Genomic DNA, 13,059 nt, shown 5'->3' with positions numbered 1-13,059 from the left:
TTTTTTTCTTAACAACTGCTTGTTCAACAGAATATTGTAACATTAAATTCCACCATTTTTAATATAAAGTACCAAACTGAACAGAGAGAGGGATACGAGTAAAAAAAATAGAAATATTCAACAATGACATTTATGGTTTGTTCACACATATTTTCGGTTCACTGATACCAAGGATGTGGTTGTATGTGTAAACATTTGAAGTGTATACTATGTATGTTAGTATAGTTACAACAATTACAACACTAAAACTATAAAGAATTATAAAAATTTTATTTAAAATAATAATAAGCGATCGGTTGAAATTGCGTCTAATTTCCAATGGAAAATTTTAAAAAAAATATTTTGGAAAATCGCAAAAATTTTAAACATTTTTATATAATTATTTTTTAATAGTAATATTTTTTAAAATATTTAAAAAAATCAAAAAAAAAAGGAGTTTAAAAAAAAATAAAAAATAATAAAAAAAATTGTTGGGAAAAACAAAGAACAATTTGTTCTGGGACCAATAATGAAAAGTTGCACACATTTGAATAAAATCCTGTATGACCAAAATGTCCCACCTTGACCCCCTCTAAGTCCGGCAGTTCTTGACCAATAGAGCTGGAAATTTGTGTCTGGCCTACTATTCAGATTCGCCAAAAAAATTTTATATTTATTGAAAATGTTGTTGTCCAACTTGTTAAGTAATACAATGGAAGACGAAAAAATATAACCAAAAACATGTCTCCCAGTTTTGCCCAAAGTCTCCCTAAAGATTTGGGCCTCGGTGTAATTTTGGCAAAAAAGTGATCAATTTCTCAGACTTTTGATTTACTCTCTGAGGCAAAGATGTAGCTCTTGTCATAAAGAACAAAAATTGTAAACATATCAAATCAAAAAAAAAATCATCTTAAGTTTTTCATTTCAAGTGGAAGGTTTTACATTGTGAAATTGTTTGTTACTTATTAACGACACCTATACGTATACGTGTTAATTATACATTGATATTACAAATATTAAGTATACGTATATTAGGATAAAAGGTAAAAAATATCGTATTTTTTTTAAGTTTTTTGCGATTTTGATATTGAAGATGAAGTTTTTTTTAAGACACGGGTCTGTTTTATTACACTAAGTGTAATATTGCTTAAAAATCATATCGGTCGTGGACCTAATTTTTATCTACAATGACTTTGACTATTATTTAAATTTATATAATAGAAACTCTTTAACGAATAATAGGCTTAAAATCCCACTAAACTTTTATTGTACTCAAACACTTAGATTGAGTTCAAAAAAAATAATACTTATTTGCCAAGTAATTAGTCACTAAAACTACCACACGCAATATGTATGTTTGACCACACATTATACTTAACATTAATTTCAGTTACTTTTAAATTATACTCGTAAAATTTATTTTAAAAAGTACCCACTCATAGACTTCGTATTGTATTCGTAAGTTTCTTTTTAATATTTGATGATTTATTTTGTAAAACACACTTGAGTGTCAAGTTGAATTTCCTCTTTTCACATATTCAAGTCTTAGAACAAGTACTTCCGGTAACCAAAACAGAGAATAATTTAAAAAATATATATGTATATATAAGTAGGTACACTACTTACAAACTTACAACTTATATGTACTATGTATAAAAGAAACAACTTGTTAAAAATTTGAATGGGAGAAGGAAACTTGTTACAGTGAAAAATTGTTGTATGTATGTATGTATGTAACTATATTGTCATGTTTATATTTTTACGCTGCAAAAGATAGCGGGAAAATGAGGACTGACTATTGGTCTAAGTGAAAATATTTCAATTTACTACGAACGGTTTTTTTCTTAAAAAATAATAGTTACATATTTATAGATATTCTTTGGAAAATATATTAAAAAGTTGTTAGTAGATGTTGATTTCAATTAAAAAAGTTTTGTTGGTTAAACTTATAACAATTTTTGAAAACTTATTAAAAACTAATTTTCTAACAAATTGAACACAATCGAACCATCATATAAGAATTTTTAAGTGCATTGTTTTTTTTTTCTGTATAAGTTAGAATATTTTCTATTCATATTTTTAAATTAATACAAAAGTTTGTAGAATAATGAAAATAATTATGAATAATTTAAATCAAAGTTGCCAGCATATAAACAAATATTAAACTAATATTAATGCAGGAGAGTAGTGAAAGATTTTGGTAAAGGGGGAGCTATTTTTGCTGGATACAAATTCCAGCTAAAGAATACTTTTTTTATTTTCCACATTTATTAACATCCAGTTCTTACCAGTTAATTCTTGGCCACAGTGGAACAAAAAATTCTAATTATTCACCAAAAAAAAAAAAGTTTGTTTATACTTAGTTCCAATATTACTTGCCTGCTTACCAGATAGATGTGTTATTTGCCGGAAATGTTTAAAACATATTACATATTTGGTGTGAAAATATTAAACGTATGATTTTTTTTCAATTGCAATATATAATAAATATTACTCATACGTCACATATGTCTGCAAATATCACACAATTTCTTATGTCTAAATAAAAAGTAAAAACATACATATGTATGTAGATTAGGGATATAACTAATTTGGCGAAATTTTTGGCATACCACCACGAGATGGCCAAAGTTGTATAATTATTGAAATAATTTTAGGTCATTTGAAATCAAAAACATCACGCACCAACCCCAATTTCTAATATAAACCAATTTTTTTAATTTTTTTATTTTTTTAATTTTAAGAATAAAATATTTATATATGGGCATTTTTACCTAGAAGTATATTTTTGTCACATCGCGACTCATCATTGCCTATATCTCCGAACTTTTTGATTTTTCGCAAATATACTATTTTACATCCCTAAATCAAAAAGTCCATAAAAAATTATTTGTTGATCATATTTGTTTTGACCATATCTCCGATTCTTATGGACCGATTTTACGGGTTTTAAACAACTAAACACTTAAAAGCATATTTATATTAATTATCTAAGATTTGGATTCCAAAGACATATGGAGCCTTCAAAAAACTGATTTTAAACAGATGGACAGACATTTGGTGCGTGAACTTTTTAACCAACCGCGAAAAAATAATAATGTAGTTTCTCATAGTTTTTAATACTCTATTCGACTATGATATGCCAACTTGCTTATTTGTAAAGAATGTCAATAGTTATATCCCTAATGTAGATATAAGCAAAAAAATGTTTGTAATCTTTTCGAAATGGCTCTCAAAAATTCCGTAAATTTGTGCTTATCGCAAGAAAAATAAATAAAAATTTGTAAGAGTCCGAAAAAAACTTTTAGTCCATTATAAGGTTTATATAATTCCAAAATAATGTAAAAAATTCTCAAATGATCCAAATCAAATGTCAACAAAATTTTGATACCTATGTATTTCGAAAAAAGGCCAAAATAATATAGTTCTTAAACCCACTAAAAATCATAGCTAAGCGTTGATCTACTCGACTGTAAGAACACCGATCCTTAAGACATTTCGTAGACAGAGTTGATCTCTCCACTTCTTTGGCCTAATAGTACTTCATTTCATATAAGTATATAAACAAAACTGTTTGTTACTCTTTCGCTTTGATTGCTCTATCTAAGTTCCTTAAATATTGATCCAACTGAGACCAGATCCAGATCTGAGATCCAAAACAAACATTTGTGAAGTTAAAATGGGCTTTAGATCCATACATAACAATGCGTTTAACTTCTAAAAAAACAGCGAAAATCTGTTCTTCCAAAAATCGATTTTTATGGAAAAATATATAAAATCTATAATTACTCTGTCTTTAGGTCCTTAACTAACACTCCAAATAATAATTTAGAGAAGATATGTCACTCATATTAACTATGACAAATCGAATTCACCACTAAACTATTCCCATATCATCCACGTTTCTGATCATAAGAAAAGATTCAACGTCAACCACGTTTTCCAAATAAAAAATTCTTACATATTTATATACAAAGAAACAGGTACGTAGTACTACTATATATAGAATTCAAAGTAACACACAAATAATGTATGTGATGAGATCGTGCAGATGTTGCTTCATTTCCTTGGTTTTTTTAACTTTCTTTGTGCTTTGAAAGTAAGACGCACATTATTTCGTGAATTTCAAAATAATTGAAATATAAAGTATCCACAATCTGATTAAAATGATATTCTATATAAAGTACAAAACAACAACATAAACAACAAATATGTACAAGGGAAACTTATGCTATAATAGAAAAGAACCAACAAAAAACAAGCTATTCATAGAAAGTCTCTAAAAATGTATTGCAGACAAGTTGATGGGTAGCACAGTGGTTTAGAAAATGTAATATTTTCTAAAAAATCCTAATTATTCAAAAAATTTACTATAAATGCAAGAAAAACAACCATTTTTAAACCTACATATGTATGTATGTGTAGTACATACTGTACTGTACACACATTTTGTAAACACAATATTTTCTTCCTACTTCATGTTAATAATATTCAGTTAAGGGAAGTAAAGGTGGGGAAAACCACTTAAGTCAATAATGTTTGTATAGAAATTTTGTGTAAAAATTAAAAAAAAAAAATAACCAAACCACGTATAAATTGATTGCTGAATAAATGACCTGTAGTTTTTTTTTCCTCTTTCATACTCATTACTTATTTTTATTTTTAATAAAAAAAGGCCAACATCTGTTACAAGCTACCATATCACCAGGAATAATAATGACAACAGTAACAAGCAAACAAAAACAAACATCAAATATATTTCACGTCTTGTATTCATCTTAGTTTTCCACTTAATTTTGTATTTACCCCACTACCTCCGTACCACACACATCCCCAAAAAAGAACTTTGTAATTTTCTAATTAAATTCAGCAATTCGGTGAAAAGAGAAAGTTGTAAAACGTTCAAACTTTTGGTTGAAAAACTGCGATTGGTTTTCGAAACATCAATGAACTAAAATTGTTTAACCGCATTGAAAATGTAAAATAATGCAAAAGAAAATATGTACATATAAGCAATAATATTAAGGATATTCACAGTTTGGTCATACTTGACAGTGCGGTATTGTAGTAAGTAACACAGCTTTTGAAACCGATGTCTTCCGATTGTAATGAAATTTGCACAAATGTTAGTCCTATTGAAGAGTAAAAAATTTTACATCGGAGTAGATAAGGAGTATTTCAGTTGAAATTTTGTAAATTTTTTAAACGAGTGTTTTCCATACGATTCTGAAAAAAATTAGTTTTGCAAAAAAAAAAACCAACGATGTATGTATGTAGATGTTTTGAAAAAATGTCAAACTTTGACCCACTATAACTCTGGTTCTTCACCGATCCTGTTAAAAAATTGTGCATAAACTACTATCCAATAGGACTAACAATGGTGCAAATTTCATCCCAATCGGAAGACAGCGGTTTCAAAATATGGGTCACTGAACATAAAATCCCCCCCTATATGTATGTATAACCGTCTGTGAGTATCCCAAATTTTCTATAACAACTGTTCGCATGTAATCCAAGTATTCGAACAAAAACTAACACAGACGGAAACCATATGCTTTATATATAAGTTGATTGGTTCTGTTTGGTCTTACGACCGTCCAAATGCTTTCCTTTTAATAAAGGAAAAAGTTTATTTTTAAACTTTATTTCGTTGGTTTTTTTTTAATAAGCAAAAAATTATTCATTAAATTGTATTTTAGCTGGATTAAAAAAGTGCCAGTCGTCAATTTAACAAGAATTTATAGCAAAACATTTAGGACTTAAATAAAAAGGAAAGAAAAAACATTTTTAACAAAAAAGTGTGCAATTGTTTTTTAAATTAAACGTTTTTTTAAGTCTGGAAAGTTTTCTTTTAAAGAAATATGCACTAATCTAACTGTGTGACACCAAAAATTCCAAAAACACATTTAATTGAAATTTAATTTTCGCTGATAATATCAGAGAACAAATTTAAGGATTTTAAAAATTATACAACTCTTTGTCAAAAGTCATAGAAACTTTTTAGTTAAAAATATACACAATGCTAAGATTTCATTATTTTCCAACAACAAATATCCTTGACAATGCCCTTTAAAATCATAGTCGTGTTCAAACATTAATATGGCTGTTAACCAATAACAATAGATCTTTTTTAAGAGACAGTTATAAATGTCAACAATAACCAAGTTAAAATAGAAAAACCGCGTCATAAGGCAAACAACATATTCCTAATTTTCCGCAAACCACAAAAAGAGGCAAGTCGAAAAGAAGCTAAACAAACATGGAACAATAACAATAGATTATAATAACAATAATATGAAGCAACAATAAAACGAAGAGATGAATGGGTGGATGGACGATAGAATGAGTGAATAAACCAGTGAATGGTAGAAGTGCTTATAGTAAATGGTAAAAAAATAAACGATATTAAACAAATGCTGCAAAAAACTCATTCTTTTGTATATTAGGGTGTATTAAAGGTTAAAAAGGTCCTTTTTTGAGGTTTTCATGATTTTTTTCTTCATATTTCATGCAAAGAAAATATACTAAAATTTTGGTCTTAAAAAATTGTATACCTTAAGTTTCTAACATCAACCGAAATATCACGTTTATTGAAAACAAAATAAAACTGCTGGCCATTTTTTAGTTTTTAAAAATTAATATAAATTAACAATGCATTATATAATTTTAAACATTTTTTAATGTTTATTAATTGTTTTATTCATTTATGGTTTATCTAATTCATTTTAAAGATCTCTTTTTGAAATTCGTAAAAATTACGAAGGCAACTAAAAACTACTATAAAAAATAAATGTCAATTGTAAATGGAGTTTTAAAGAAGAATGTAACTAAGAATACAAAAGAAAAATTATAATTAATTAACTAAAAAAATTCAAATAAAAAATTAAATAATTATGTATACATATTTCTAAATTGTTTGTTATCATTAAGGTAATTTGTTTTAAGTTTGTTCGCAAAAATAAGAAAAGCAATGCGTTGCATTGATAAGGTTTTGATTTGATAGATTTGGTAACTTTAATAAAGATGTGAATAATACAACAACAAAATACATACTTGAGAAAAAATCTCAACTTATTTTGTTGCGTAAATAAAATTTTACTAATTGTATGCAGACTTCAGCATCTTCGGCACTGTCATGACCGGCTTCTAAAAATGTATATAGAAAGTAAATATATTAGATTTTATTCAAACTTATTGAATGTTAAAAACATTTACCATTTTCTTGTATAATTCTTTTTAGATTTTCTATGCATAAAGTTTTAAGTGCCCGCTTTTTGGGTGGACCCATTTTATGTGGAAACAGTACAGAGGTATCAACTACTACATCATGTATTAATTTTAATGCTTTCAAATCACTTTCCAAACTATGACCGACCAATATAGTTTTAGAGTGAAACATAGACATTAATATTGCTTGAACATCGCGTAATGTACGAGTTTCTTTCGATAGCATTTGTTCCGTAATGCCAGAGTAACTGAAATATAAATATTACGAAAATTGATGTAATAAATAAAAGAACAATAATATTTTAAAATTATAACAACATATTTAAACGACAATTTTTAAATATAATATTTATGTATACTTACACAGTATTATAATCAATAATTTTGTTATCTGGCTTAACTAAAGCATCATAGACCGTTCGTGAATTAATATCAACAACAGTGACACGTGTCAATTCTATACCATGGGTGGTATAACACATTTCACAATCTAAAGCATAAATATCCTTTTTTGTTGGTACATACTCTGTCCCATCTGGCAATTCGCCCTTATCAATGGTGGTCACATAACCGGTAAGATTATCCATATCAACAAAGTCAGTGACATGATAATTGGCATAACTGCAACCGGCTGTACCAGCTGGTTGTTGACAGCAACGATGATGATTGTCAGCAAAACCTAGAAGATGAAAAATAAAATAAAATGTAAGAATATCGCTTCATTCAATAATATATGTATATAATAATCGTTGCCTTTTTTATACAAACCTCTTCTGTAACCTGTACCCTTGGGATGATAATTACACTCATCCACACACACCTCATCGTACATTTGTAGATTGAAAACTTTGCCACAACGACTGCAATAGCGTTCGGTATCATTTGGTCTACGCATGGGTTTCGTACATTGTATTTTTGCTGTTCCTGGCTTCATACCTGACCTGGGGTAACCATTTGCTACTAATTGCTCTTCGGTTAAACGCAAATCATAAACCATTTCGTATGCTTTATCGCTTGGCAATTTATCAAATGGTTCACCACCTGCTGAGGCATCATTTTTGCTATAAAATAAAATACAATAGTTAAAATAAATATAAATAGAATCCCAGTTAAAATGACAAAAAGATGTAGAAGTATATCGAGGGACTATATTCAATAGTCTCTATCTAAAATAACACAAGTTTTCAGGAGAGCAAAAAAACTGTTTATTTAGCTAGTTCGTGAAGATTTTTGATTTTTTTCTTCTACAATATATTTTTAAGACCATATTGTAAATTGTTATATAAAAAGAATTTAAAATTTTCCATTATTTGCAGAATTATTCACAACTTTATATCAGATAGAGCTTTTTTTCTACGAAATTTTTTTTACAACCTTCAGATAGACAGTTTCTCATAGAAATATAAATTTTTTTATTTGATTTAATATCAATTAATATTATATTTTATGCAATTTAATGAAGTAATATAAACCAAATTGTTGAAAAAGCAGCAGATTATAAGGTTTTGGTCCTAAATCAATGTTATATGGTTAAACACGGAATAAAATTGATCAAATTAGTATTATAATGTGCGATATCTCGAAAACTATTAAACCGATTTCAAATATTTTTGCGGATTTGTGTCCAGCATTTCCAAATTAGTAAAAGCACTTGTTTTGCAATAGAAAATTATCCAAAATAATAGAGTTTGAAGCAATTTTTGGATAAGATAGAGAGTTTTGCATTCAGAATTTTTCTTTTTATAAGATGGAGAAATTTAAAAATTGCTATAAAATTGCCAAAAAATATTTTTTTTTTTGAAATTTATGCCACTGATGCGGGATAGTTTGCTGGATATTTTGCCATCAAAATCTTATTTTCATAAAAATGACAGATAGAGACATTGAATATAGTCCCTCGATATAACAAACAATATTCCATGCAATATACCGGTTGTATCTCAAATTTTCATATTACCAGTTATTATGAACTATAGGGTTATGTAAACTGTTGTAAACATTCTGACCTTTCCATCAAGTGTAAGAAAAGTCTTTCTTTTAATTAAATTGCAAACCTCAAGCTTGTAGCTTGTACTAAAGAAAATAGTTGTGCATTTATAGAAAATTTCAATTTTGAAGATATTAATTTATAAAGGCTTTAAAAAATTCGTCAAAAATTAGTGCAATATCGGATTTTTACTGCTTTTAACAATAAGATTAGTTCTAGGTAAAAGGCGTCAAAAATAAACAACAACTCTTCAATGATTTACAACTCAAAATTTTACCACTTTTTTCTCACTTTTTTCCTGGGTGGTTAATTATATAACTATATAAGAGCCGGAAAAATTTATTTAAAAAAGTTTTAATAACTTACATTTTCTTTTGTACACTCCAAGATGTATTATTTGCTAATTTACCCGCTAATACCACTTCATGTGATATTAATTTATTAGCATTTGATGGTTTATTGCCAGAATCTAAAAAAAACAACAATTTTAATAAAAAATCAGAAACATTTTAATAATTGCCTATTAGTGCAAGGATCTGAAAAATGTAAAATTTACTTTTTACGATCTACAAATTCTAAAATAAAAGCAAAAAGTCGTCAGTTATCGTCAGAATTAGATAATTTCTTTAATTTTTAGTTAAGTCATTCTTGCACTACAATTTGTTTATAAGAAAATTACCTGTTGCTTCTTTTCTTAATTTATTTATAGCTAACATAGCACTACTTTTATAAATAACTGGTGTATTGCATTTTTTAAAAACAGCCAATTCTTCTGTCTGTGCCTGTATATAATGGAAGGAATTAAAATTGTAACATATAGTAAACAAAACAAAATTTTTCTTAATTACCCTTTCCCAAGCATCTGCTGTATTTGGATACATAGCGAGGCAATGTTTAACCATCATGTCATAATACTGCATACGTATGTTAAATGAAATTTTGGTAGAATTTGCTTCCAGCACGGGTGGTTTAGGTTGTTTAGTTGCCTCAGTTGCTGTGGCTTTTTCTGTGATTTTGTGAGCTACTCTTGATCCAGCCTTACTGGTTTGTGCTGGGGTAAATGCTGGTCTTTTTTCTGCTCTTAATTCTTCGACCTTCTTTTTAGCCCGTTCCAACGCAATAATATTTGCCACTGGGGCTATCATTGAGCGGCCTGTAAATGAAATTCTTAATTTGTTAAAAAAAAATAATATTTTTTTTACTAACCTATGGGTTTTGATGGTGGCGTTAAATAAGATTTTGGTACGAGTGGGGTAAGCGTCTTTTCTTTAACTTTGCGTAGGGCTTCATTTGCTTCACGAACTTTTTCCTCGGCCTCCCTTAATGCAGCAGCTGCTGCTGCAGCCTCCTCTTCATGCTTGCGTTTAATGGCATCTTGACGGTCAAAAATTGCCTAAGAGGATAACATATATTATAAAAAATTATACTTCTTTCAAATAAAACCTAAATTATTATTTAATGCCGAAATTAAAAAAAGTTCTACCTGCATAGCATTCTTTCGATGATCCGGTTTATGTACAACAACCGGCATATGAGATTTATTTTTATCAGCATTTTCGTATGCAACCCGTTTTTTGCTAGGGGCATTTAATGCATCCTCTTCATCTAAAGCTTTACGTTTTAATGACTCCTTTTCCTTTTCTGCTTCTACTTTGGAATTTTCATTAGCTGCATTGGTCTGATGAAGTGATGCAAATTCTTGTTCCAATTGATCATAAATCATTTCACATTCTTTCATAATATCCTCTTCTGTAGTAGCAAATATTGCGGAAGTATCCTCCATTATTAAATCAGAATTTTCAGTCTTTAAATTTGAAGATGATGATTCTTTTGAAGATATCTTATCGCTACTAGAATGTTTACTTGAAGACGAAGAAGACGTTTTAGAAGAGGATGAAGATTTAGCTTTCGAGGAAGAGTTAGATGAAGAAGAATTGTATTTTTTATCAGTAGATGAAGATGAAGAGGATACCTTCGATTTTGATTCTTTACTATCTTTATCCCTTGTTGATGATTTACGGGATGATGATGATGATGATGATGAAGATTTATGTTTTGAGGAGGAGGAAGATGATGATTTATGATCTTTATCGCGTTGTTTAGAATCTCTCTCCTTACGTTTATCATCTTCTTTTTTGGTTTTTGACGAGTCCGTCGTTTCTTTTGACCTAGAAGAGGATTTGTGATGTTTGTGTCTGCTACTAGAATGAGATGATGTTGAAGAATCCCTTCGTTTGTGCTTATCTTTGTCGGAACTTTCACTGCCGCTGCTAGGTTTCTTTAGTTGTTCTTCTTTATTTTTGTGAGAGTCATCTTTTTCGATTTCTTTACTATTACAGTCCAATGATTCATCTTCGTCGGAGAATTTTGCCAACTCCGAGTTATCATTTTCAATAATTCCTGTTAGTTCGTTCAACTCATCATTGCAATCATCTAAATCCAAATTGACACTTTCTTGACTGTTCTCATCAAGTTGCTGTGTAGTCGGTGCTGGAATATACACTGGCGCAGAATCTAGTGATTTACGTTTTATTGAAGGAGAAGCGTTAATTGCAGGCTTTTCTGGTTGATATTCCAATTTTGTTTTCTTTTTCAACACCGATGGTAGGGATAATTCTGGCAGAGGCAAAGCCAAGAGTTTTGGTGTAGCCTTATATTCTGGTGCTGACTGCACTGCTGCCGTTGGTGCAATTACCTTCTTTTCTATAACTTCTGCAAAAAGAAATCATTTTTTACAATTTAATGTTATGGAAAATGCCTAAGTTCATGTGTACCTTTCCGGACATGCCTGAAATGACAGTAGGGTCGATGACATGTAGCTGCCGCAGTGACCCCAGTTTCAATGTCATTACGTGTACTAGTGGCGGCCGTCCCATCGTAATAAGGACATACATAACTTTTAAATAAACCAGTCGAGGGTAACATGACCCCCGTTTAAAATAACAAAAATTAATTTATTTAATTGAAAAATATTAAATGTCTTCTTTAAGAATATTACATTAAAAAAACAAAGAATTTGCACAAGCATTGGATTGTGAAAATATAGTGTAACTTCCCACAGTTGCTTTAATTAAGTACTACGATTGCTTTTTGTAAACTCTTTCGAAGTTGAATTTGTTTAAAATTTTGATTTTATTATTCAAAATTTGAAAATATTATATTATAAAATTATATAATCATATATATAAATATATTTTTAATTAAAATTTTGTTTTAATTTGTCAATTTTTCATGATATAAGATACTTTTGTTTACAGTACTATTATGATCAACTATGGATACACAGCTGCTTATAAATTTTGTGAAATTATTGAACAGTGCTGCCAAGTTAACAACTACCGGCGTAAGACAGAGACGTAACAATATTGAACTGCCGGTGTTTACTTTATACATAAATGTTAACAGTATTTTATTAACATTTCTTAAGCGCCTTAACAAATTTTTATTATCATAATAAAAAATTAGCAGGTGCAGACGGCATTTATTAGCGTTATAAGGTCGTTATGACAGTGTTGTCTAAACAATTGTTTACAATAAAATGACGTTGTCTTGATAACGTCATTTTATTGTAAAATTAGTTTAGAATTTTGTTTTTGTGCAATTAAAATAGATTTTTAACATTAGTTTTAGTGAAATTAGTGTTTATTTACAAAATTTGCATTTAATTTTAATTGTTTTTATAAAATATAGCATTATTTCAATAAAATTATCTGTGAGTGATAGAATCAACGTTTTGTTACCCCTGTGTATTAACATAAACAAAAAACTGACAATTTTTCTGCCCACGTTTTGTCAACAAAATCAAATATCTATTAACTGTAATAATATTTAAATTTGTCTGTCGTTATGGTAGGTAGTTATTTTTA

At 28.6% G+C, this 13,059-nt stretch overlaps 1 protein-coding gene across 1 annotated transcript; it reads right to left on the bottom strand.

Moving 5' to 3' along the window:
- Nucleotides 1-6,647: 6,647 nt before the first annotated feature.
- Nucleotides 6,648-12,369, bottom strand: LOC119600891 (RNA exonuclease 1 homolog). Its single transcript, XM_037951463.1, has 10 exons — nucleotides 11,968-12,369; nucleotides 10,677-11,905; nucleotides 10,400-10,586; nucleotides 10,042-10,346; nucleotides 9,873-9,975; nucleotides 9,560-9,662; nucleotides 7,975-8,267; nucleotides 7,570-7,885; nucleotides 7,195-7,454; nucleotides 6,648-7,125 (listed from the first exon to the last, which is right to left on the bottom strand). Exons 1-10 carry the CDS (start codon nucleotides 12,116-12,118, stop codon nucleotides 7,046-7,048), a joined length of 3,027 nt encoding a protein of 1,008 aa, XP_037807391.1. The 5' UTR covers nucleotides 12,119-12,369; the 3' UTR covers nucleotides 6,648-7,045.
- Nucleotides 12,370-13,059: the final 690 nt, after the last annotated feature.

Source organism: Lucilia sericata, unplaced genomic scaffold (assembly GCF_015586225.1).
Source record: "Lucilia sericata isolate MDLA Ls3-8-SP2 unplaced genomic scaffold, ASM1558622v1 Contig000126F_arrow, whole genome shotgun sequence".
NCBI lineage: Eukaryota > Metazoa > Arthropoda > Insecta > Diptera > Calliphoridae > Lucilia > Lucilia sericata.
This window is presented reverse-complemented; position numbering and strand designations above follow the sequence as displayed.

Coding starts and splice junctions, on each gene's coding strand:
- LOC119600891 (XM_037951463.1), bottom strand. CDS start 12,118: ATGTTACCCTCGACTGGTTTATTTAAAAGTTATGTATGTCCTTATTAC. Junction 10,587..10,676: donor ATCGAAAGAATGCTATGCAG/GTAGAACTTTTT, acceptor TTATCCTCTTAG/GCAATTTTTGACCGTCAAGA. Junction 9,663..9,872: donor ATTAAGAAAAGAAGCAACAG/GTAATTTTCTTA, acceptor TGTTTTTTTTAG/ATTCTGGCAATAAACCATCA.